General features: G+C 46.7%; 2 protein-coding genes across 2 annotated transcripts; one reads left to right on the top strand and one right to left on the bottom strand.

Moving 5' to 3' along the window:
- The first annotated feature begins 629 nt into the window (after positions 1-629).
- SLC22A7 (solute carrier family 22 (organic anion transporter), member 7) lies at positions 630-6,418 on the top strand. The gene is given in 14 exon segments (XM_008566793.1): positions 630-747; positions 750-890; positions 893-1,020; positions 1,672-1,775; positions 1,911-2,065; positions 2,189-2,314; positions 2,317-2,356; positions 3,207-3,330; positions 3,662-3,771; positions 4,270-4,484; positions 4,705-4,813; positions 5,739-5,943; positions 6,170-6,171; positions 6,364-6,418. Coding segments are annotated over 14 exon segments (1,632 nt in total).
- A 741-nt stretch (positions 6,419-7,159) lies between these two features.
- CRIP3 (cysteine-rich protein 3) lies at positions 7,160-10,149 on the bottom strand. The gene is made up of 8 exons (XM_008566794.1): positions 10,106-10,149; positions 9,659-9,753; positions 9,198-9,255; positions 8,970-9,101; positions 8,118-8,189; positions 7,895-7,989; positions 7,739-7,796; positions 7,160-7,559 (listed from the first exon to the last, which is right to left on the bottom strand). The coding sequence occupies exons 1-8, from the start codon at positions 10,146-10,148 to the stop codon at positions 7,498-7,500; spliced, it is 615 nt and encodes a 204-aa protein (XP_008565016.1). The 5' UTR covers position 10,149; the 3' UTR covers positions 7,160-7,497.
- Between the last annotated feature and the right edge of the window lie 17,029 nt (positions 10,150-27,178).

Genomic DNA, 27,178 nt, shown 5'->3' with positions numbered 1-27,178 from the left:
AGAGTGGGAATGTGATGAGCCTGAGATCCCCAGAGAGGTCAGGTTGCCCAGTGAAATTCCAGGTGTGTCTTAGGCCAGACATCAGTTTCAGGCAGGGGCTAGGGGTATGAGGAAGCCTCTTGGCTCAGCAGAAATAACTATTCACCGGGTTAGGGCCTGGCTTTCAACCTTGAATCCTGGGCTGTGGCAAGACTGTGGCTGTGGCTGCAATTTGGCAAGGCTGACCTAAGGCCTCATAGGACAAAGGGCATCCACAGAGAGCTGGCACTGTGCCCCAGGGGATTTCTCTCTTTAGGGACCCTTGGAGTTTGCTGACCAAGGGCCTAGAGGTTCACCTCCTACCCCATCATCCAGCTATCTTATCATGGTGGCCTGAGGCTCCCCTACTTGTTCCTGAGCACTAACGTGTAAACCTCAGAGTCACGAAGTCAGTGACCTCTGAACAGATAATAGCCGCTCCCCACAAGCACTGGGTCAACCCCCGAGGGCTGGATTCTGGCTGTAGGCTCTCCACTCATCAGTCTATCCACTCCACCTCCAGAGTCCAAGGGTACATGTGGTGGGCAGGCTGAGCTGTGCTGGGCACTGCAGAGGGAGCTTCCACTGGGGACAGCTGGTGGGTGTGCAGCATGGGCTTGGAGGAACTGCTGGACCAGGTGGGTGGCTTTGGGCCCTTCCAACTGCAGAATGTGGCCCTGCTGGCCCTGCTCTGCGTGCTGCAACACTTGCACTTCCTCCTGCCCCTCTTCTGGCTGTAGTGCCTGCCCACCACTGTGCCCTGCCTGGTGCCCCTGGCAACTTCAGCCACCAGGACGTGTGGCTGGAGGCCCACCTGCCCCGGGAGCCCAACGGCAAGTTCAGCTCCTGCCTCCACTTTGCACACCCCCAGGCTCTCCCAACACCATGTTGTGGGGAGAGGGGCAGAACTTTGGGGAGCTGGAAGGCAAACCCTCCCCAGTGCCCTGCTCTCAGGGTTGGGAGTACGACTGCACGGAGTTCTCCTCCACCATTGCAACTGAGGTACCTGAGCCCAGAGGCTGAGGGACATGTGAGTGGGATGGGCCTGCCATTGCCTTGGGTGGTTACTGTGTGACCGTCAGATATATTACTTTACCTCTTCGAGTCTCAGTTTACCTATCTGTAGATGGGGTCTATGAATATAAAACACTGAGTTTAGTTCACGGCTTGTAGTAAGGGGTTCACACACAGGAGCTGCTACATTACCATTAATTGGGAGTTTAAGGTAGAGAAGGGCTAAGGTGGCTCCAGGGAGTTGGGGCAAAGAGCTGAGAAGAGCATTCCTGCAGTAAGAGGTGGAGAAACAACAGAGAACTCCCTTTCTCCCTTCCTCATTTCTGGCCCAGGTCTGGGATTTACAAAATCCATTTGGAGGTGGCATGTGGGTGGAGGCAGAATCTCCCTGGGGGCAGCAGGACTCCTGTCTCATGGTTAAGGCCCTCCATGGGAAGAAGCTGAGGCTGCAGGACTGGGGAGGGGCAGTCTCCCACTCCCCAAGCTAGGGTGAATAGTTTGGGGGCTTATTATCAGGCACAGAGGTACCAGAGTGGCACGTTTTGCCTCAGAAGGCCCCAGGGTCTGGAGAGAAGAAGCTGATGCCAGCTGGAGAAGGGCTTGTGCTCATAGGAGGCCCCTTGCTGCCTATACTTGCAGTGCGACCTGGTGTGTGAGCAGAAAGGCTTGATCAGAGCTGCATCCACTTTCTTCTTTGCTGGTGTGCTGGTGGTAGCTGTGGCCTTTGGATACCTGTCTGACAAGTGGGGTGAGGCATGAGGCCAATAGGGAGCAGGCTGGGGTGACCCTGTCCCACTAGCTTGAGTATGGGCCTAGTCTACCTACATTTGAGAATCTCCATTTCACAGAGAGCTGACCCTGCATGACCCCTTTTGCAGGTTTGGGAGGCACTGTCTGCTGCTGGTGGCCTATGTGAGTGTCCTGGTGCTGGGTCTGGCACCTGCAGCCTCTGCCAGCTATGTAATGTTCACCATCACCCACACCCTCACTGGCTCAGCCCTGGCTGGCTTCACCATCATCGTGATGCCACTGGGTGAGGCAGACAAAGGACAGGCAGGGCCTAGAGGGCTGGAGGGAGGCAGTTGTCAGGGTGAGACTGAGCCCATCTGGCCCTCCCTAACTGTCTTCCTGTCTCTGGCCTTGGCCCTGGGCCCAGAGCTGGAGTGGCTGGACATGAAGCATGGCACCATGGCAGGCATCCTGAGCAGCACCTTCTGGAGTGGGGGCATGATGTTGCTGGCACTGTTTGGGTACCTGATACGGGACTGGCGATGGCTTCTGCTGCTGTCACTCTGCCCTGTGACCCAGGCATCCTCAGCCTCTGGTGAGGGATGCAGGCAGCTGGGCAGCAGGAAATACAGGAAGCCAAAGACAAAATTAATTGGTGACTGAGATTCCAATACTGAGACTGAGAGCTGAGGGAAAGAGAAATAGAGTCAGTGACCAAGAGACAGAAAGACACAGAGACAGAGACCAACAGAAGTCAGCATGGGACAGTAAGAAACAGAGAACAAGCCATAAAGAAACAGAGACGGAGACAGAGACAGAACCAGCAAGAGCTAGTGAGTGACAGAGATAGGATTGAAAGGTAGATTGAAAGAGAGATGGAGATAGAGTGAGAGAAAATGAGAGTCAGTGGGAGACCAGAGAGACAGAGATAATGACAGAGCCAAGCACAGATTGTGGCTGGCCCCTTAGGGGGGTGGGGATGGGGGCAAGGCCAGCATGGGGGTATGGAGCTCAGGGAAGAGGGTGAGAGACCAAGCAGTGTGGGCATTTCACTGCCTCCCAAAGATGAACTGGCTTTGGATGACCCTTCTGGGTATGTCTGTATGTCTGTCTCTCCTCTATCCTGTGCCCTCCTGCCACCCATGTGAGAAGTGAATGGCTGGTGTTGGGAGCTGAGATCTGGGCCAATTCAGTTAAGGGAGGGACTCTCAGGCTGTGGGGCACCTAGGCCTGGGCAGGAAAGTGTGGGAAGAGGTGGCTCTTAAATTGGGCTTTAAAAGATGCATATGTTCATCAGGTATAGAGGACTTGGGGAAGAGATGATGTGCCAGGTTGAGGGGACTGCATGAGCAAGAGCCTGAAGGTTGACAGCTATGTGTGCCCAGGAGGGAGATGTGGCTTACAGTGCTGACTTTCTGGCTAAGAGCCTCCTACCTATCCCCTAGGTGGGTGCCCGAGTCTGCATGCTGGCTTCTGACCCAGGGACGTGTGGAGGAGGCCCAGAGGTACCTGCTCTGCTGTTCCAGGCTCAATGGGCAGCCTGTGGGTGAGGACAGCCTGAGCTGGGAAGTGAGGGTGAATGTGTGTATGCAAGTGTGCATGTGTGTGTGGCATATGTGCCAGTGGCCAAAGCATCCTCTCCTGAAGCCCACCATACGTGGAAAAGCAGGAAAAGCCCCCGGCCCCCAGTGGAGAGTTCTAATCTTTTCAGGTTGCCCTACCTGGTTCTGATGGTCCCTTCAGTCAGGGACCACACTTCTCAGCTTCCATGTGTACCTCCATCCCCACCAACGCAGAGGAGATGAGAGAGAGAGAGAGAGAAGGTAAGCTAACTGCAATGTGCTCTGCTGAGACCACATAAGCAACTCTGATGTCACAACCTCACCTCCTCCCCCTCGAGGTCCTGAGCAAAGTGGCTGCTGGTGAAAGGGCTATCTGAAGACCTTCATACCTAGACCTGTTTCGCACATCACAGTTTCAATACATCTCATTATGTTTTATGGTGGTGTGGTAAGGAGGGGGTGGCTTGGGTCTGGTGGGGTGGGTGTGGTGGGAAGAAAGGGCAGATTCTAGGACCCACCACACTGAAGTGAAGTTTAATTGTGGAAGGCAGGAGGATCAATCAGCCTCTGGGCGTGATCTGGCTAGGGGAGGTCAGCAGATGGAGCAGGCAGCAGAGACTCGTGGGTTTAAATTCAGACTCTGCCTCATCTTTCCTGAGATCCTGGACAGGTCACTTAACCACTCTGAGCTTCAGTGTTCCTTCTGTAAGATGGGCTGCTGTTAGTTCCTATGTTACAGGGTCGCTGTCAAGATTAGGGTAAAGGTGCTTTGGCCACTGGCACATGCTGCACATTCAGGCAGGATTAGGGTGTTGGGGAAAGACCTAGGCAGTGGGCTCCTAAGGGGGAAGGTCGTCAGCGTAAAAGGCCAAGTATTCCTGAGAAGAGAGGACAAAGAGGGATGGGAGGGAGGGCCCCCTGAATAGCGCCGCGCGACTCCTTTCAGGTTTGGAATGAACTTCTCCTATTACGGCCTTAGTCTGGACGTGGAGGGGCTGGGGCTGAACGCGTACCAGTCGCAGCTGCTGTATGGGGCCGTAGAGCTGCCCGCCAAGCTGTTGGTTTACCTGTCGGTTCGCCACGCGGGACACAGCCTCACGGTGGCCGGAACGCAGCTGGGCACGGCCCTGGCCTTGAGCTTCAGACGGCTGGTGTCCTCCGGTGAGCCCATCCTATGGGACCCGCCCACCCCAGGGTCTGGCCCTGGAACCCCGCCCACTCCCCGGAGACCCCGCCTCCTGGCCAAGAACCCCCGCCCTTTCCCAGGAGCTCCTACTATCGGCCAGTCAAGTTCGGCGCACTCCGGAGACTCGCCTCCTATCCAAGGAGCCCTTGGCTCTCCCAGGAGGCCCTCTCACCGCCTGAACCCCTTTTCCTCCAGAGATGAGGTCCTGGGGCACCGCCCTGTCGGTGATGGGGAAAGGTTTCTCTGAAGCCGCCTTCACCACTGCCTACCTGTTCACTTAGGAGCTCTACCCTGCCGTGCTCAGGTGAGGGAAGCCTGGACCCCAGGCGACCTACTTGAAGGGTGAGCTGGGGGGCTCGCTAGTCATGTTTCTTAACCAACACTTCTACATACACACATTGCACCCGGGTCCCTCTCACCCATTCTTTACACCACACTCAAAATACAGAGCTAGGGCCGGCCCGGTGGCGCACTGGAGAGTGCGCCGCTTGCGAGCGTGGCAGCGCTCCCGCCGAGGGTTCGGATCCCATGTGGAGACCGGTTCCCGCTCACTGGCTGAGCGCGGTGCGGACGCAACACCGAGGGTTGCGATCCTGTTACCGGTCAGTAAAAAAGACAAAAAGGAAAAAAAATACAGAGCTAAAAAGAGCTATCTGTGTTTGAGTCTTGAAGGCAGGGAATTTTATCTTCTGTACTATGTGACCCTGAGCCAAGTCAGACAACCTCTGTTTAGCAGAAAACAGTCCCAAGAAGCCCCATCCTGCCCACCCCATCCCATCCCATATACCTCTGCCGAGGCAGAGCTGCCCTTGGGGTTTGTCTCTGGACATAAGGCCAGGGACCCTTTCATCTAGCTACTGGCAGGTGGGGAGAGGAGACTTCTAGGCATCTGGTTAAGTCTAAAAGGACTTGAGCCTCCTCCAACAACATGGTAGGGCCTGTACAAATTGCTGACCCTCTTCCTTCCATACTACCTTTCCCAGCCCATTTCTGGTGACTTTTCTTTCAGTGGTACCTACATGATACTCTGTCAGAATGGGGGCCCTATCTTCTGGTGGGGCTCCTGACCTGGGGGTGGGTGAGAAGACCAACTGAAGAAGCCCTAGCTTTCTCAACTGTCTGAGGAGAAGGGGATACCAGGCCCTGCCAGCCTGGGAGGGGAGCCCTGTGGAGTACGATCCCAAGTAGGTGTGAACACCAACTGCCTCCCTCATCCCCTCTCTGAACAGACAGACAGGGATGGGGCTGACTGCACTAGTGGGCCAGCTGGAGGCCTCTTTGGCCCCAGTGGTGGCCTTGCTGGATACAGTGTGGCTGTGACTGCCCGATCTTGTTTTTGGGGGGATTGCACTGCTGGCTGCTTGCACCACCCTCCTGCTGCCAGAGACGAGGCAGGTGCAGCTGCCAGAGACCATTCAGGACGTGGAGAGAGAGGTATGTGCACAGGTCTGTGTCTGTGTATGTGTGAACACATGCATGTGGATGCAGGTGCTCAGATAACTGAAACCTTAGGATTCAGAGAAGACATGTCTGCTCATGTGTACATGGTGCGTGTATGTGAGTGTACAAGAGTGTTTCAGGGTGCATGATCTGGGGTATGTAAACTGTGTGCACAAAAGTGTACATGTGTGTACATAAATACCTATGGTTGTTCAGGAAGAGGTGGACGTGTGCATATTCTGGTATGCCTACACATCAGGAATGTGTACAAGCATATATGCGAGTCACTTGTGGAGTACATGTGTTTGTATACCAGGAGCTGAGGAGAGCCCTGGGCCACCCCTGGTGGGACAGGCTGGGGTGGTAGACTTGGGGACAAAACCCCACCACTGCTTACAATTCTTTCCTTCCCAGTGTCCCTTCCAGTCTTCAGGAGGAAGAGATACCCATGAAGCAGGTCCAGAACTGAGTGCAATTGGGGGCAGACCCTCCACAGAAGCTCTGCAGTAGGGCCTAGGAGAGCAGAAGAACAGGTCCCGTAACCAGGGCTGGGGGCATTGAGCCCTCTGCCTAGGGCTGGAGTTGCCACGGTGCCCCCTCCCTGTGCTCATCCAGCCTTGACTATTTGGCCTTCAGCAGCAGGGTGACTTTCCAAAATGCAGTGGGCTGCTGGATATTCTGGGCACCCCTCCCATGGCTGGGGTGATTTTGTAAATAAAGGTGCCCCTTGGGTTAGGGTACCAGTGAGGCTCTGGTAGGAAGAGCCCTGGATCAGAAGCCACTGAGTCTGCCCTGGGCTCTGATCCCAGCTTCACTACTGATTTGCTGTGTGACCTTGAGCATGTGGCTTTCCCTCTCTGGGCCGCAGTCTGTTCATTTCCCAAATAGATAATGCAGTCTCTTGCAGACCTTACCACAGGATCTGTTGTAATGCTCAAATGAGATGCTGAGTAAGGTGCTTCTTCTAGAGATGGTGCTAAAGAAGGGACTGTCCTATGAAGACTTCTGGTATCTACGGGGCTGGTGTCCAGTGTGTGGTGCTAGGGACTGTCAATTCCAGGCCCAGGGGACCAGGAGAACGGAGCTCTTTGTTCCCATGGATGGCCCTGCTACCTTCAAGGAACTCTGCAGAGCAATACATCCTCCTACCCCCACATTCCCTGACCTCCAAACCACTGACTAGGCCTCATGCTCAAAGAGATGAAGGCATGGGAACCAACATTTTATTGGAGAAGCCAGGGGATGAGACTCAATAAAAGTGAGTTTTATGAGTAACTTGAAGCTCCAGAATTTTCTGGGGAAGGGATTGGGAAGGCTAGGAGGGCACCCTTCAAAACTGAGGTGGCCTATGTCCCCGAGCCTAATAGGAATGGGAAAGAAGTGGCAGAGAAAATCTAGACTCTCTGGCCTACCATGGAGCCTAGGCCCAGGCCCCCAGGATCCCACCCTCCACCCCTGCCAATGGGACTGGAGAATTCTGTAGCTCCCATTGGACCATGGAGGGGATGTTGGGAGGCCTGAGTTAGGGTGACCTCTCCTGTGAGTGTCTCATTTGGATTTTATCTCCACTGGGTCATAGATGTAGCAGCCCACATTGCCAATGTTCACACCTGAGGAGAGAGAGCCCTATTACCAAGGGTCTTGAATCTAGGGGGTGTTGGGTGGAGGGCTGGAGGGAATTGGGAGAGGCCTGGGGGTATGTTTGACTACAGGGGAAGTTGTCCACACATCCCCACAGACCATGTACATGCCATACTTTAGGCCTGGTATCTGGGGTGGGGCTGCCCACCTTTGGGGCCAAACAGGTAGCCGTAGCAGGGGATGTGGCAGTAGGGGACGCCATCATGCTGGGACATAGAGAGAAAGAGAGCTGTCTCAGCCTAGCTCTCTTCCCATCTCCAATCTCCCTCCTCCCAACGTAACCACCCATCCTTATCCTGCTCACCTCAGCATGACTCCCAGCAGTCAGGGTTTTCCGGCAACGCTGGCACCTCAAACAGGGTCGGTGCCAATTTCTGCCCAAGGACATCACCTTCTCAGCTGGTGGTGGGGAGAAGTGGTAGTTCTTCCATTCTAGGAGCAGGGCAGGGCGACCCACCTGCCTTGGATCACCTCCCTGCCCCTTGCTGCCCACCCTGTGCCCCCCCCAACTTTCCATTGTCACTTACCAAAATAGACAGGTTCCCCACAGCCAGGGCATAGCGAGGTCTCCCCAGTGAACATCTTCATGTGGGGAGGGCCTTTAAGGGGAAGAGGCCCTGGCTAGGGCTGAGGTGGGAGCCGGAGCCTAAATAGGGCCCAGCAGCACCTGCCTGCACATGGCATTGTCCTCTTTCAAAAGCCATGCTCATCGTAGGCAGCTATGAATCTGCCTTCCTTGAGCCCAGAGCTGAGCCCCCTCTGACCCCACCTCCTGCCTCATCCCTATCTGCATTAGGGACCACCTGCTTCCTTCTCATCCACCCAGGGGCTCAGGGGCCCACCAGCCCAACCCTGTCAGCAATTCAATCCTTAGGAAACCTGAGCTGATATAGGAGCTGGCCAGAGCAGGGGTGTCAGGTGTTGGGGAGCTTGGTGTCATTGCCTACTCCAGGGGGTGGGAGGAAGAACAGGGACCACCAGAGAGAAGTTGAAGAATGTGAGGGGCTGGCCCCATCCCAATGACCCATAGGTCATTTCTTCCACAGTCCTGGCCTGGGAGAGGCCTGAGTTCCAGGTCAGCTTTGTCTCTGACTAGTTGTGTGACTGAAGAAAGTCACTTGCCCTCTCTAGACCTGTTTCCTCACCTGTAAAATGGGGGTGATGATGCTATCTGCCCAATTTACCTTGACTCCGCAGGTGACATAAAGGATATCAAAAAAGGAGCCATGAATAGAGAAGACTTTACTAAGAACAAAGTTGTATGAATGTAAACCAGAGAGCTGGGTAGGAGACTGCCACCTGGCCCCACACACTGCTTCAGCATGGAGAAGGGTTAGCCGGAGGAGGAGAAGGAGGAACTGAGGCCCAGCCTAACTTACTTTTCTTGCCTTGGGGGAGGCCAGTCCTTGGTCTGGGGGGGCTGAAGTTGCTGGGGCTGAGGGGAGTGGTGCTAGCAGGGGTGGGAGTCGGGGGGTTGTACAGGTAGGAGCCCACACCACCAATGTTCACTCCTGTAGAGAGAATAGGGGAGGTCAGGCTAGAGCCTCTAGCTCCCAGCCACAGGGAGGGTTCTGCTGCCCCCTGGCCCCTTCCAGGCTGGTACTTACCCCTGGGTCCGAAGAGCGCCCCATAGCATGGCTTGTGGCAATATGGCCTCCCATCATGCTGGGCACAAGTGGGAGGAGGGGTGTCACTCAGGGCCAAGGGGGGACATGCCCCACAGACCTTTCCCCAAGACAGACTGCCAGGTGTGTCTTTCCACTAGCCTGGTCTGATGAAGCTGGGAGGGGTGGGAGGTTGGCTGGCATGCCAGAATTGCCTCGAGGGAGGAAGGGCAAGAGCAGATCAGGAGTAGTGCTGCTTCCCTCTCTTCCCAGCCACCAAAGCCATGGGATCCACTGTCACAACTAAGTCTCCCAGAATTTTAACTGGTGTGGGGCCCACCGGGTGGGTAGCCTTGGGGTTGGCTGCTGAGATTGCCTTTGGCAGGCCTCCAGGGCTGAAATTGGGGGCCAGTGCCTGGGGAGCAGTGACAGACACAGGGCTGAGCACCCTGGCCAGGCCTCACCTCTGCATGCCCACCAGGGGACAGGATACTGTGGCAGTGCTCACATTTCAGGCAGAAGCGGTGCCAGTTCTTGCCCAGAGAGCTGACCTTCTCAGCTGTGGGGGACAAGGTGGAACCCCACTGCAAGGAGCCCGGCCAGGCACGGGGTGCCCCCCACCACCCGCCCCCAGCCCTCTTGGGGAATCAGCCTGGCCTGCCCTGCTCCCTGAAGATGAGGAAGAGTGCCTCCAGGAGGTCAGCCCCATCCCGCCCGGTGCCATGCGCCCCACAGAGCTCTCAGAGGAGGAGAGGGGATCCGAATGGAAGCGGGTAGTGGTGCTGCGATCATGCACCGCTACATGTGTAAAAAGGTGTCAGAGACCACATCATGGCCAGCCCTCGCGTCCTAAGGGAACCCAGCGGCTCACACTCATCCCATCTTCTCCCCCTTCTCACCCCGGGCCTCACCGAAGAAAACGGGTTGCTGGCAACGCGGGCAGGTCCAGCTCATGACTCCGCTCCGCGGCACACGATAGCGGATACCGCTGCTGGGGCTCTGTTCTGTCCCCTCCCCTGGCTCCACCCACCACTCAGCTTTGCACCTCACTGGACTGAATCCAGCCCCTCGGCACTCACTGGCCACCGGAAATTTAGAACCATTCCACTTGGGGGGTGTAGACGACTTTGCAGTTACTTCTAAGAACATTAAAGCCTCTGACCCAAGGAAAAGAGAGAGGGGTCCTGAGGCCTAGTGGGCTCTGGACTGGGAAGGCAGGGGTGCAATGAAGATGCCTGGATGGGTGGCACTACTAGTTTCTGGGTTGGTAAGGAGAAGGAAAATGTCCATAGTGCAGATGGCACGAAAGCACTATTCTATCCCCAAAGCGAGGGGGTAGGTATTCTTTGAAATGGTTTAATTCCACTGTGGCAGTCTAGCAAGTGGTTGAGAGCACTGGAATGTGGAGCCCATCTCTGCTACTTACTTTGGCTTCAGGCAAATTACTTAACCTCCCTCTGCCTCCGTTTTTTCTGTACAGTGAGTATAACAGTCTCTATTTCATAGGATTGTCATGAGAATTAGATGAGTTAATACATGTAGAGTGCCCAAACAGCGCCCGGCACATAAATGCTATACTCATAAAAGAGAGAGCTGTCACTATGATAGATCCTTTACATGAATTCAAGACTGTAGTTTGGAGGCCTCAAAATGTGGTCTGCATACAATGGTTTGTTCATAAAATTATAATACTTATTAAATTTAAATGTATAATTTAAACACCAATTACATATTTCTAATTTACTTTGCTTTAAGATTTTTAAGGGCCGGCCCGTGGCTCACTCGGTAGAGTGCGGTGCTGATAACACCAAGGCCGCGGGTTCGGATCCTATATAGGGATGGCCGGTTAGCTCACTGGCTGAGCGTGGTGCTGACAACACCAAGCCAAGGGTTGAGATCCCCTTACCGGTCATCTTTAAAAAAAAAAAAAAAAAAGATTTTTAAATATTTGTTAAAAGTAGCTCAGCAGTGCTTCAAAGGAAACTTTCAGAAATTTAAACCCACAGAATGGGAGAAAATATTTGCAAATCAATCTGATAGGGGTCTAGTAACCAATATGTAAATAACTCTATAATCTATAATAAAAAAATTTTTTAAATGGGCAAAGAATTTAAAAAGACATTTTTCCAAAGTAGATACACAAATAGCCAACAAGCACATTAAGAGATGCTCAACATCATTAGTCATTAGGGAAATGCAACTCAGGACCACAATGAGACACCATTTTATATCCACTAGGATGGTTATAATTAAAAAGGTAAGTGTTGGCAAGGATGTGGCAAAATGGGCTCTCTTGATATATTGTTGGTGGCAATGTAAAATGGTGCGGTTGGGCTGGCTGGTTAGCTCAGTTGGTTAGAGCACAGCCTTATAAAACTAAGGTCATGGGTTCAGATCCCCATACCAGCCAGCTGCCAAAAAAACAAAAACAAAACTAAAATGGTGCAACTGCTTTGGAAAACAGTCTAGCAGTTCCTTAAGTTAAAGAGAGTTACCATATGACCCAGCAATGCCACTCCTAGGTATATACTCAAGAAAAATGAAGACATATGTCCATGCAAAAACTTGTACATGAATGTTCATAGTAGCACTATTCACAATAGCCAAAAGGTGGAAACAAACCAAAATCCATTAACTGAAGAGTTTTCTGGCGTAAGTACATTTGTTACATCAAGTTTGTTGAGAAAGGGCTGAAGGGGGCATGTACTAAGTCATTACTGGACTACAGTACTGTGCTCTGCTGGGCAAGAGGTGCAGTCTTAGGAGTCTAAGACCCTCTCAGGAATTCAGACCCCTTCATCTGGGCAAGAGGGTTCTCATGGAGAAGATGCCACTTCAGGATGTTGGGAGGACTGCATTGGTGTATTTATTCTTAGATATGCTGCCTCCTTTAGGAAGGCTAATTTCACCTGCCCAGGTATCTATCCTCCTCAGAACTTCCAGGACACATTAAACCATGATTTATCAGTGCCCTCAAGATAAAGTTTTTAACTTGGCTCTAGGATCCTCCACCTTTCCAGTGTTCTAGCCATTCCTCCTGTTACATCAACCCCTCCAACCACACTAACTGAGCTTCTTAAACCTGCCAAGCTTTTTTTTCCCTCAGGGCCTTTGCAAATGTTATCTCTTTTCTGAGAACTCACTTCCCCCATATCTTCACCTCACTAATTCCTGCCTAACCTCAGCTCCCTCTCATCTACTCAGAATCAGGCTACTGGCCCCAGGCACCCTCTCCTACAGCAATTATCCTCTGCTGAAGGGTAGAGGAGCCCTATCTATAACAGGTGTGTTTTCCCTGCCTGAGTGTTGAACCAAATGAGGAATAAAGGCAAACAGAGACCCATGCATCACCTTTATTACTGATAAAGGTTAGGTTGTAGTTTAGTGAAAGAGTCAAATAGGTCTGCCAGCTTCCTCACCCACCCCAATCTAGGCTTTGTCTACCCACTTAGTCTGTGAGTTCCGTGAGAGCAGGGACCCATTCTGCCTTGTCAACACTGTTTATATTTCCAGTGCCTTATTCAATCTCTGGCACACAGCAGTCAATAAATATTTGTTGAGGAATGACTGTTAAATGTTATATACAAGTCTCCCCCAGGTATGAGTGCTAGTGGGAGAGATGTGGGAATAGGAAGTACTGGTAGGGATTGAGAGCAACGAAAGCCCTGGAGTAAGGAAAGGAAAGATCAGCTTCTAGAAGTAAGGTTTCAGGAGTTTGTATCTTAATATATATGAGGATCAACATGTATGATGCAAAACAGGGAATGTGATTTAAACTGATCCTGATTATAAATACTAGGTAGCTAATAAAGTAAAAAGAGAACTGAGAATTTGCTTTGGCAGCAAACCAGTCCCACCACTTACAGTCATTCACAAGAACTAATTAAGCTTAATTAGCATGTAACACAATTATATCTGTCATTAAATATGTCACAAATGAGAGAATGTGAGAAAGTGTTATGTAAACTATAAAGCACCTTATAAATATGGCTGCTATTATGTGTCAGATTAGCTCTGACACATAGTCAGGTTAGTGTGTTTGATTACAGCTATAAACTCCATCCATTTTCTGTCTTTTGTCGACTTACTCAAGTACCTGATCATTTGCTTGTGACTTTTAAGGCATTATCAAGAACTTTGTTCCTAAATGACTCTTTTGAAAGGGAAATCACTCAGTTCTGGTAAGTTAATGAAAAATCAGTTGTTTCTTTATAGTTGTGTTTCTTACTCATAACCCTCGTGCTTTCTCACTGCATCTTCTGCATATCTCCAACTAGAAAGCTTTTCTTTCTGTAGTTTATATTATTTAAAGAGTAAAAAGAAACTTACACACAAAACAGAAAAAGACTAAATTTCCTTTTTTAAAAACATACTAATCCCCCCACCTGTAGAGAATTACTGCTGCATAATCACACATCATTTATGGCTCTTGCAAGAGTCTGATTTTTTCCTTTGTTTTCCAGCATCATCTTGCCATTACATGAACCTGTTGAGAGCACTCTATATAGCCACTAGTTGTTAGCTGCTTGGGGCTATTGAGTGGGCTACATTTTGTGATTCAGTGGCATTGACTGGACTAATTCAGAATCAAGACTATAGGAAAGGACTCCCTAACCTTTTGCCATGGCTGCCTTCAACCTATGTATGTGAAGAAATCAATAACAGCCTTAAATGACGTTTTTCCATGCAAAGATGAATTTGGCTTTTAAAGTATCACTTGGAAATACGTACTTCATCTGAGCGTATATAAAAATAACTACCTCCAAATAATTTGCATCATGAAAAATCCATAAGCTGGAAACTGAGAACAAAAAGAGAGGACTGAAACTTGGTGGTCAGCTTACTTATAAATCTGATAGATGGTGGCAATGCTCCTTGGAATTGGCATAAAGTACTAGCAACTTCCTCATCTTCATACTAAGGTCCGAGAGATAACTTTTTATAATATACAAAGAATAGTTCATCTAGGTCATGAGACTATGTTAATGAGGCTAAAACAGCTTAATCTTATGAATTCAGACAAATGCAAATGCTAGCCTTTCTATAGAGGAGTCTTTCATTTCCTCTATGAAGCTCAAGGTCACACAATCAAGAGTCAAGTTCCAGCCTCTTCCTAATTCCAAAATGATTGAGCTTTTTCTTTTCTTCTGCCAAGCTTTTAGAACAGGCGGCAGGGTTATAAGATCCTTATTTGTAATCTCTATCCTCCCAGATGCTCCATCAAAGGTAGCATCTTTTTTTTTTTTTTTTTTTTTTTTTTTACTGACCGGTAACGGGATCGCAACCCTCGGTGTTGCGCCTGCACCGCGCTCAGCCAGTGAGCGGGAACCGGTCTCCACATGGGATCTGAACCCTCGGCGGAAGTGCCGCCACGCTCCCAAGTGGCGCACTCTCCAGTGTGCCACCAGGCCGGCCCAAAGGTAGCATCTTAATGGGGACAAGAACCTGAATACTCATCTCTTGATAAAGAGCCACACAGAGAAAGTCTACAAACAAAGAAGGCACTGAATCTTTGCAGCTTTATAGGACACATTTAAATTTTCTACTTAGAATCATTTCCTTTTTTTTTTTTAAAGATGACCGGTAAAGGGCCGGCCCGTGGCTCACTCGGTAGAGTGCGGTGCTGATAAAGATGACCGGTAAGGGGATCTTAACCCTTGACTTGGTGTTGTCAGCACCACGCTCTCCCAGTGAGCTAACCAGCCATCCCTATATGGGATCTGAACCCGGGGCCTTGGTGTTAGCACCGCACTCTCCCGAGTGAGCCACAGGCCAGCCCAGAAGCATTTCCTTTGAAGAATCTCATCTCTCCCCATTCCACATTAATTCAACTTAGTCTAGATGGTCCAGTAGGGCAGACACTGCCTTCTCGTGGTGAGCTTGTGACCTGTGCCTGGTTTGAGTACTCCATCCACCTGGCCACAGTAATTGTTCAGGAATAGAAATATGGCTCAAGTCAGACTAATCAGCATCCTCCTGGAGACTTTCTGGTGTTATAAAGAAAGATACACTCTCATTTTCTAGATAGAAGCCTATAACGACCATGGCAGCTTGAGACTACAGAGGTTATCTTGCCCCTGAATGGAGAGATGTCTGAAAATGAAGACAAGCAGAGCAGAGGGACTGGAGAAAAGAGAGTCTTGATGACATCTCTGACCTCCTGAATCTAGCTCTGTCTTGGTTTCTCAATTACATACGAAGCCATAAACTACACCCCCATCCTTTTTTTCTTCCTTTTCTTTTCTTTCTTTTTTTTTTTTTTTTTTGGTGGCTGGCCAGTCTAGGAATCCAAACCCTTGATCTTGGTGTTATAACACCATGCTCTAACCAACTGAGCTAACTGGCCAGCCCCTTTGTTTTTCTTAAGCTTGTTTGAGTTAGGTTTCTGATATTCACAATGATAGGGTCCTAATTAACATAACATGCACCTTTACACAGTGTATCAGTCTGTTTTGTGTTGCTATAACAGAAATACCTGAGACTGGGTAATTATAAAGAAGAGAGGTTTATTTGGCTTATGATTCTGGGACAGCTGCATCTGGCACGGGCCTCAGGCTGCTTCTATTCATGGCAGAAAGCAGCAGCAGAAAGCTGGCAGGTACAAGCAGATCACATGGTGAGAAGAAGCAAGAGAGAGAGAGGAAGTGCCAGGGTCTTTTAAACAACCAGCTCTCACAGGAACTAAAAGCGAGAACTCCCTCACTACCCCTCCTCCCCCAGGGAGAGCATTAATCCATTCATGAAGGATCCACCCCCATGACTCAAACAGCTTCCAACACTGTCACATTGGGGATCAGATTTCCACATGAGTTTTGGGGGGCCAACACATCCAAACTCCATCAGACAGAAATGCTGCTTCTTGTATATAAGAATTATATCATGTGTAAAGTTCTGACACTATTTCACATATTTTCATACTATGTTTTACATACATATTTTCTTTCTTTTAAATTTAATTAATTAATTTATTTTATTTTTCAATTTTTATTGAGTCAAAATTGATTACACATATTTTGGGAGTTCGACATTGAGATATGTGGATCAAATTAATATTACTAGCATATATTGCTACAAATCATACTTAATCTTTATGCCCTTTGTCCAGTCTCACCCCATCCCACTCCCCCCACCTCCTCTAATTACCCTAGATTTCTTCTCTCCTTCTCAAAGAATAATGATCACTCTGTTGATTTGTTGCCTAGATGATTTGTCCAATGCTGAGAGGTGTGATAAGGTCCCCCAATATTACCATAGAGCAGATGCTTCTTCTGTCACTCTGGAATGGGCTTTGTGGAGAGAGAAATTCTCTTCTTTTCTTTATCTCTGCTGTTGACTCTCCTTGTGTCAATGCACTCCAGTGGCTGGTGGACCATCTGCATAGTGGTTGTGGCATCTAGCCGCTTTCACGGCAGCCATGGTTATTGTGGTGGCCGTGTGGGCCACCCACATGGAGGTGATGTTTTTGGCATGTTACTTGACGCTGACAGTGTACCTGGTGGTGGGGGGTACACCGCGGCGGCGCTCCCACAGAGGGTTCGGATCCCACATACAGACCGGCCGCTCACTGGCTGAGCGAGGTGCGGGCGCAACACTGAGGGTTGCGATCCCGTTGCCGGTCCCGGTCCGGTACAGGCACGACACTGAGGGTTGCGATCCGTTGCCGGTCACGAAAAAAGACAAAAACGGAAAAAAAAAAAAAAAAATCTAAGTCAGGACTGGATGGTTAGCTCACTCGGTTAGAGTGTGGTGTTATAATACCAAGGTCAAGGGTTTGGATATACCCAGACCAGCCAGCCACAAAAAACCAAAATAAACAAACAAGAAACAAAACTAAATCATACAAAGTATCTATGCCAACCACAGTAGAATGAAGCTAGAAATGAATAACAGAAGAAAAACTGGGAAACTTATAAATTTATGGAAATTAAACACCACATTCTTTTTTTTTTTTTTCCTTTTTGTCTTTTTTCATGACCGGCCACGGATCGCAACCCTCAGTGTCGCGCCCGTACCAGACCAGGACTGGCAAGGGGATCGCAACCCTTGGTGTTGCCCCCGCACCTCGCTCAGCCAGTGAGCGGCCGGTCTGTATGTGGGATCCGAACCCTCGGCGGGAGCGCCGGCACGCTCCCAAGCGGCGCACTGTAGCAGTGCGCCACCGGGCCGGCCCGTAAACACCACATTCTTAAACAATCAATGGGTGAAAGAAGTCACCAGAGCAATCATAAAATACTTTGAGATAAATAAAAACAAAACCACAACATTTCAAAACTTATAGGATGCAGTTAAAACTGTGCCAAGAGGGAAATCATAGCTGTAAACACTTACTTTTCAAAAGAAAGATCTCAAATCAACAACCTAACTTTACACCTTGAGGAACTAAAAAATGAAGTGCAAACTAAACCAAAAGGTAGCAAGAGGAAGGAAATAGTAATAAAATAGAGAACAGAAAAACAATAGAGAGAGTCAATGATCAAGAGTTGGTTCTTTGAAAAGGTCAACAAAATTAACAAACCTTTAGCTAGACTGAGAAAAAAAGAGAAAAGATGCAAATAAAACTAAAATCAGAAACGAAAGTGGGAACATTACTACCACCCTTACAGAAACATGGGCCGGCCCGGTGGCGCACTGGATAGTGCGCCGCTTGGGAAGCGCAGCGGCGCTCCCGCCCGAGGGTTCGGATCCCACATACAGACCGGTTCCCGCTCACTGGCTGAGTGAGGCGTGGGAGCAACACCGAGGGTTTGCTATCCCGTTGCCAGTCCCCGGCCCGGTATGGGGGCAACACTGAGGGTTGCGATCCGTTGCCGGACACGGAAAAAGACAAAAGACAAAAAAAAAAAAAAAAAAAAAGAAATAAAAAGGATTATATAGGAATACTATGAACATCTATATGTCAACAAATTTGATAACCTAGATGAAATGGACAAATTCCTAGAAACACACAAATTACCAAAACTGATTCTAGAGTATGTAGAAAATCTGAACAGACTTACAATAAGAACAGAGATTGAATCAGTAATCAAAAACCTCCCGGGGGCTTCTGGTCAAGATGGTGGAATAGATGGTCCCCAGTGTTACTCTCTCCCACAAATCAACCAATTTACAATTATTAAAAAGAAATGACAGCCAAGCTGGGGCCATTAGAGCCCAGGGGAAGAGGAGGAGAGATCTATGGAGTGCATGAAGTCAGGAGAAGCCACGATGAGAGAAAGAAAAGACTGCTCCTACCACTTTGAATTCCTGCTGCTTCCAGGCTGGAGCTGGTGAGCAAGCAGAGAAAGAGCTGGCAAAAGCCACTGCTGTGCCCTTCCTGTGAAGTTGCTTGGAGGCAGCAGGGGAGAATAGGGCCTTGGTGGCCCTCAGGCCAGCAAGACCACTAACAGGGTTCCAGTGGATCCACATAGGAGTGAGGAGCCATAACAACTGAAAAAAGGAGCTACTCAGAGGCTGGTGAGTCATTGCACGGGACCAGCACATGGCCTGTCCCATGGGAAGCCTTTGGACTATAGGCGATGGGGGAGTACAGTGTTCCCTGGGGAACACTGGGGCACAGCAAGGACAGCTGATCTGCTCTCCAATCAGTGCAGGCCCACTCTATGTAGACTGGTCAGGAATATAGAACTGCGGGGGGGAGCAGTTTGCCGAAAAGACTCGGGCTCAGACCAGAGTTTCTATATAACCCAGGTGTACCAGATCTCACGAGAGCCAAAAGTACCTACAAGGTCAACTATTAAAACCTGAACTACACAAAAAGCCTTCCCCAGGGAATCAGCAGTAAAGCAGCAATTTAGCTCAACCACAAGGCCCAAGTGCTGCCCACAGAAGTCTCCCCATTTTAGAAGTAAGCAAAGGACAACAAATTTGTTCCAGTGCAGAGTTTAAGTGGTGGGTATCGGGTTAGGGACATTGTCAGAATACTGCTGATGACTCCAATTGTATAGCTATGGCTAGGGGTTAGGGCTCACGCACCCTTCAAACCTGTTGTACAGACTGGGTCACAGACCCCTTACATGCCAGGCTGGGTCACCAGACCCCTCACAAGCCAAAATGTGAATCCCAAAAATATGTATAATCAATTACGATTCAAAAAAAAAAAAAAAAAAAAGCCAATCCTCAAATTTTTATGAAATTGCAATGGGGCCCAAATAGCCAAACAACCTTGAAGAACCAAAGTGGTGGACTCACACTTCTGAATTTCAACTTACTACAAAGCTACAGTGATCAAAACATTGTAATACTGGCATTAAGGACAGACATATAAACCAATGGAATAGAATGAGAGTCCAGAAGGGCCAGCCCATGGCTCACTTGGGAGAGTGTGGTGCTGATAACACGAAGGCCACGGGTTTGGATCCCTATATAGGGATGGCCGGTTGGCTCACTTGGGAAAGCGTGGTGCTAACAACACCAAGTCAAGGGTTAAGATCCCCTTACTGGTCATCTTTAAAAAAGAAAAAAAGAATGAGAGTCCAGAAGGGCCAGCCCATGGCTCACTTGGGAGAGTGTGGTGCTGATAACACGAAGGCCACGGGTTTGGATCCCTATATAGGGATGGCCGGTTGGCTCACTTGGGAAAGCGTGGTGCTAACAACACCAAGTCAAGGGTTAAGATCCCCTTACTGGTCATCTTTAAAAAAGAAAAAAAGAATGAGAGTCCAGAAATAAATTCATAAATCTATGGCCAATTGATTTTTGACAAGGATGCCATGACCATTCAACGGGGCAAAATAGTCTCTTCAATAGATGGTGTTGGGGGACAACTGCATATTCATGTTCAAAAGACAGAAGTTAGACCCTAACCTCACACCACATAAAAAAATCAACTCAAAATGGATCAACTACCTAAATACAGCAGCTCAAACTGTAAAATTCTTGGAAGAAAATGTAGGAGTAAATCTTAAAGACCTTGGACGTGGCAATGGATTCTTAGATATGACATCAAAACCATGAGCAATAAAAGAAAAAAATAAACTGAACTTCATCAAAATTAAAAACTTTTGTACATGAAAGGACATTATCAGGAAAGTAAAAAGACAGTCTAGAGAATGGTTGTAAATCATATATCTAATAAAGATCTAATAGTATCCAGAATATATAAAGAATCCTTACTGGCCAGTTAGCTCAGTTGGTTAGAGTGTAGTGCTGATAACATCAAGGTCCAGGGTTTGATTCCTGTACTGGCCAGCCACCAAAACAAAACAAAACTCTACAACAATCCAATTTAAAAATGTGCAAAGGACTTGAATTGACATTTCTTCAACATGCTACAATGAAGATAAACCTCAAAACTAATGCTAAGTAAAAAAATACTAACACAAAAGGTCACATATTATGATTCCATTTATATGAAATATCCAGAATATGTAAATCCATAGAGACCAAAAGCAAACTGGTGATTGCCAAGGGCTGCAGGGAGGTGGGAGTAGGGACTAACTGCTAAAGGAACAGAGGGTTTTATTTTGGGGTGATGAAAATGTCACATATTTCACGATGTAAATTTCACCTCAGTTTTAAAAGAAAAGCACCTGAGATAGCAGTCAAAATAGTGGTTACATTTTGGGAAAGTAGTAATGACTAGGAGAAGACATGAGAGGAGTTTCCAGGGTTGTTTGTCATATTCTATTTTTTGATTTGGGTCTTGGTTACCCAGGTGTGTTCACTTTGTGAAAACTCTTGAGCTTAACACTTATGATGTGTGTGCTTTTTAAAAATATGAATATTATAAATTATTCAAAATAAAATATTATAAAATATAAAAGTTTATTTTTAAAAAGTTAAATATAGTTACCATATAACCCAGACATTCTACTCCTAGGTTTATACCCAAGAAAACTGAAAACATTTATGTCCACACAAAAATTTGTACATGAATGTTCAGAGAAACATTATTCATAATAGCCTAGTGGAAATAAACCAAATGCCCATCAACTAATGGATAAATAAAAAGTGGTATATCCATACAATGGACATACAATTCAGCCATAAGATAAAATGAAGTAGTGATACATGCTACCAAATGGATGAAACTTGAGAACATTATGCTAAGTGAAAGAAGCCAGAAAGCCACATATTATGACTCCATTTATATAAAATATTTAGAATAGGTAAATCCATAGAGACAAAGCAGATTGCCAGCAGCTTGGGAGTAGGGAGGTAATTGTGTCTGCAAATGCATACATGTTTTTTGGGAAGGTGATGGAAATGTTCTGGAATTATATAGTGGTGATGGTTGTACAACCTTGAACATATTAAAAACATGGGCCAGCCCCATGGCTCACTCAGGAGAGTGCGGCGCTGGTAGCACCGAGGCTGCAGGTTCTGATCCTATATAGGGATGGCCGGTGTGCTCACTGGCTGAGTGTGGTGCAGACCACACTGTGCCGAGGGTTGCGATCCCCTTACCGGTCAAAAAAAAAAAAAACAAAAAAAACCCCATGGAACTGTACACTTTAAAAGTTAATTTCATGTTATGTGAAATTTAATATTACATGAATTATATTTCAATTAAAAAACAGATCTTAAATACTTCATCATTCATAATATATGTGAACTCTAGCATATCAAATAAAAGAAGTCCAAAGGGAAAAATATTATTTTAAAAAATAATGTTAAAAAATAATTCCTTCCCCCCCCCAACTCATTCCCCAGATCAGTACACCTCAGACATGGACTTCAGACACCAATGGAGAATTGAAGTCTAAGCAGCAAACAGGGGATAGAGGTAGGACATAAGTCATAGTTCAATATGAAAGCTTGCAGCCAATACACTTGATTGTCCCTGAGCAGAGGAATATGATAGGTGATAAGAAACAGATCTTGGGCTAGAGCAAGGGAGAGAAAGTGGTGGTGACAAAGTGTTGGCAGCCCTGGCACCAGGCTGCTTTCCACTGCTTCCTCCACAGGTTCGTGCCTTAGGAATGAGTAGTCTTTAACTGATACATCTCAGCAGCAAGAGGCCCTGAGATACTTTTTATCCTTTACTTACTTCTTATTCCACTGATGGCTTTGGTTATACATTATATGGTTCTTTATATTAGTAGTGTCATGAGTATTCCCCAAAGTTACCAAAATCATAGATTTATATGGACAGTAATCTAGACCCCTAGGATTCTAAAAGTACCTGGACTTAAAAATCAGGAACAAAACTATGCTAATAGTTTTCTGGGTAAATCTGAAAATGGGGCAGCTCAAATTTAAATGAATCTCAGAGTTGAAAGGACTTAAAAGTCAGCTAAATTTTATTGGGATCTGGTTCTCATTCCCACTGTGCTCCTGAGCCCACAGTCCCAAAGTACAAGGGGGAATAAAAGAAGCACCTACTGGCATTTTGGATGAACAGAGAGTAAGAGGTTCCCTTGGTATCTTTTTTTTTTTTTTTTTAAAAGATGACCAGTAAGGGGATCTTAACCCTTGACTTGGTGTTGTCAGCACCACGCTCACCCAGTGAGCTAACCGGCCATCCCTATATGGGACCCAAACCCAGGGCCTTGGTGTTATCAGCACCACACTCTCCCGAGTGAGCCACAGGCCGGCCCTCCCTTGGTATCTTGAAATGATGCTTGACTGCTCCTGTGTAACAGATGTTTCAATATGTAAGAAATGTTTCAATGTAGTAAGACTGAATGAAAACTGGTAGACAGCTGTCCTGAAGTCTGATATCCCAGGATTTTTCAAACATCCCATGATTGTCCCCCTTTCTTTGAGCCTCCTTTGTCTACTCACACCCCACTCCCCTAAGGACATACCCATTTTTACCCAATTCTTGTACAAATCAGTAAGGGAGGCTGGGGACATTGAGATACAAGGCCCAGGAAGAATGAGAAGACTGAACTACACAGCTTTAACATAAGTATCATGGCACAAAATGAGAGACAGATGTTTAGGAGATAATTTATTCAATGCTAAACAAGGTGAGGACTGGCAAGTCTAAAATACACACCCTCTATGTCCTTTTTCATCTTGTTCTTCCTCTACTGGTATGAAGATACAGATATACATATACATACTCACTCATCCAATGTACCATTTCCTGGTAGCTAAAATGACAGGGCCTTCTCCATCCCATTCCTGCCCCCAGCAGCCATATCCACCTTTTGAAAGTCAGACTGTGGAGGTGATTGTCTACTGGCCACAAGAGCGCTCATCATTTCCATGGTCTCTGTGGCTTCTATCCCTTTGTCCCTGGGGCAGAAACGTCCGCTGCACTCCTTTGTTTTGCAAATGTGAAGACTTCTGGAATTGCCCCTGAAAAGAAAGATAGGTAGGTAAGTGTCAGCGACAATATGATCATAATTATCCTTATGTAGGTAGGCTAGAGGAAGGCTGGATGAAACCTTAGCAGGAGCAGAGTATTAGAGGGAAGATGAAAGAAAGTACCTTGATATGGTTGACTTTATCTTTGCTATCTTTCTCCAAATCCTCTACACTTTGTTCCCCCATTATATAATTCTGCCTCTATTTTCATCCTGCATATTTACTTTCCTTAAATATACTCATTTCTCTCATTTTCTACAAAACTCCTGATCCTCCACAAATGGACAGAACAAAAGCCTGTAAAGCTTTAAATCATGGGGCCGGCCTGTGGCTCACTCGGGAGAGTGCGGTGCTGATAACACCAAGGCCACGGGTTCGGATCCCATATAGGGATGGCCGGTTCGCTCACTGGCTGAGCGTGGTGCTGACAACACCAAGTCAAGGGTTAAGATCCCCTTACCGGTCATCTTTTTTAAAAAAAAAAAAAAAGAAAAGAAAAAAAAAGCTTTAAATCATTACATCTAGACAAGAATTATCATTTGTCCTTTTGCACGCAACAAACACTTTACAATATCTCTTGTGTACCTGCATTAAAAGTAAGCTTTGTAAAGAAAGGTATCTTGATTTTTACCATTTAACGTGCAAGTGCTTATACAACATTAACGGATATGCACAACCAGCTCAACAGAGGTAGGGGGAAGAGAAGGGAAAGAGGAAGAAAGGGAGAAGGAAAGAACAGTAGGAGATTCCTGAAAAAGGTACTGTTGCCCAACACTGACGGGAGTAGAGGAATTTAGGAAGTCTTAAAGGAACGGCAGCAGGACCTGTTTGTAATGATGGAAAACAGATGACAGGAGTGAAGTCAGGGATGAAGTGAGTAGGAGAGACACAATTTTAAAACAAAAAACATTATTTTTTAATACATAAAAGTACTCAGAATGAAAAAAAAAAAACCTGGTCTATAATTCTGCAGCACCAGATAACCCTTGCTGACATAACATTATCTATGAGCATATGTAAATATTTATGTGTATAAATTACCTGTATTTTATATAAAATACATTTTTATAGTCAGAATACTGAAACAGAATACAAAATAAAAAGTGAAAGCACCCCTCCTCCCTCTTCCAAAAGCAACCATTTTTGGTTTTTTTTGTTTCCTTCCAGAAATAAAATTGACAGTTTGATTTAGTTTTGATATGAAAAGAGGATGTGAGCCATAAAGTGTTAAAGTACTCCTTCAGCCAAAAGGGATTTAAGGTTTAACTGACTTCAACATATTTATGATATCTGGCTGGAAGGAAAAAGGGGGCAACCTGAAAGTCCCCAAAACATTTTTTTGCTAATTCTAAGGTCAGTTTACCCTTCTTCCCATTCTCAGTTTCTCTACTAGGAGCTGCAGGAGCAGTATGTCCCTCTCCAGGCCTGGCACCACTATTCCAGAATGCTTTTGAAATGAGGGGACCACTGGCAGCCTTTATGCACACTCACTGCTATAGACAGTGAGTCCTCTGTATACAAAGACCCAGAAGCAAGAGGACAGTAGGGTTCTGAAAAGCTAAGTACCCAGCAAATACAATCAGCAATTTACAGTTTTTATCCACTTATAAACTGGTAAGTATTAACAATCAGTTAATAAAAACAGCTACTATTACCACACTGATTCTTTCAATGAATTTTTATTGAGCACCCTCTATATGACAGGCAACTGTGCATTATGATCACAATGATGAGCAAACAGTAAGCAAACACAGACTTCCTGCTTTAGAAAGTTTATGATGTAGTTGGGGGGGTATATATTAATCAAAGAAACATACATGTAAAATTACAATCATGCCAAATGCTACAAGATAAACAATGTTTATGTATGTTTTCCTCTGAAAGTGTATATGGGTTGAGTACAAATCAGGATAGTAGTGAGCTTTTTTAAAGTAGAAGATTTTCATCGTAAGTCCAATGTACAGCCCAACTGCTTACTGATGAGTAGCTACTGTATACACAATTTTTGAGCTAAAAATTACATAAAATTATTACAAAATTAAACTCTAAAAATAAATATGCTCACAATCCCAAATTATTTCTATTTGCCCATGTTCTCACATAAATTGTTAATAAAAGAAGACTTTGTTTAGGTTCTCGTCCTGGGCTTGGTAGGTAAGCTTTGTTAATTAAGGTGAGGAGGACCAAGGTTTACAAAACAAAACAAAAAATACCTTACTTCTGTTATAGGTTATCTCCTCTGAACCCTCTCCTCCCCTTTTTAAAAAAAATTACACTTAATGTCCCTACTGGATGCCTGTGTCCTGTATGTCCATTCCCCACCCCACTCCCCATTCTTCCTGTCTCTGAACCTGGCAGTCTGATAAACGGACATATGTTCTGGCATACTCTGCTACCAAAACATTAGTTTTTTGATTTTTCTTAGAGATGAAGTGATATGGAATACAGTGGGAATGCTTTACTGTCTCAGCAGTATTAGCAAAGATCATAAGAATATTACGTCTTGTGAATAGAATAGCTTTGAATAGGAGAAAGATGGCTTATAAAGCAGGCAACCTCCCTTCACAAAACCAAGTGCAAATTTTAGGGGATTATGTATACTACTTAGATAAAATTCAGGTTTTGCCCCAACTTTTTTTTTTTTTTTTAAGGCGGCTGGCTGGTAAGGGGATCCAAACCTTTTTTTTTTTTTAAAAAGATGACCGGTAAGGGGATCTTAACCCTTGACTTGGTATTGTCAGCACCACGCTCAGCCAATGAGCGAACCGGCCATCCCTATATGGGATCTGAACCCGTGGCCTTGGTGTTATCAGCACCGCACTCTCCGAGTGAGCCACGGGCCGGCCCCAAGGGGATCCAAACCTTTGACCTTGGTGTTACAACACCATGCTCTAACCAACTGAGTTAACTGGCCAGCCCTACCCAAATTTAAACATAACTACTGATCACTTGTTCTCACAGTTGAGGGAGTCCAATAAAAATTATTCCTGATGTTTGCAGAAATTTAAAACATAGTTACACTACACCATAAGCCACATGTAAAGACCAGGGCCCATTCCCATATGCTTTTGTCACCTAAGTTGAAAATTTATTCAGTACTGTTACAGCACTGAATAAAAAGAAACATGCCCTACCTCTAGGAACTAGTTACTGGGTTAGAGTTCTGCCCTTCCTTTAACATGGCTTCTTTGGATGGGCTCCAAAGTTAGATTCCACTAATCAAAGAGGAAGCCAGCAACATTTCCTTCCCAGACCACATACCCTAAAATCTCTCCCACTGCTGGCTCAAGGCAGATATGAAGAATGCCATTCCTTCAACTCTTGGAAGAGAGCATTCTTCTAGAAAATAGCACCGGATTGGGAGCTGCCTTTGGTGTAAATCCTCGAGTTATCCAGAAAGCACAAGATGAGTTGCTATCAAAGCTTAGGCTCAAAGTACTCCAAATTCAGTTATTTGAATTGGTTCTCCCTTCCTAGATTTTACCTCTTTTCCCTTCCCACTCCTTCCAAGTGACTCACTCCTAACCTAGAGAATAAAATTATGACTTCCTCCGAGAGGAATTGGGATATGGATATTACAACCCCCTCCCCATTCCTTCCCTAAATCCACCTGTCTCTGCCCAAAGGTGGAACCTACTAAGTGAACAGGCCTGAAAATCAGTACAAATTTGCATTTTAAACTCTTATGTTCCCTGAATTCCATAGATAACCTCGCAGAACAGGAAGAG

Source organism: Galeopterus variegatus, unplaced genomic scaffold (assembly GCF_000696425.1).
Source record: "Galeopterus variegatus unplaced genomic scaffold, G_variegatus-3.0.2 Scaffold269, whole genome shotgun sequence".
NCBI lineage: Eukaryota > Metazoa > Chordata > Mammalia > Dermoptera > Cynocephalidae > Galeopterus > Galeopterus variegatus.
The sequence above is the reverse complement of the archived record's forward strand: the minus strand, read 5'-3'. Positions and strand labels throughout refer to the sequence as shown.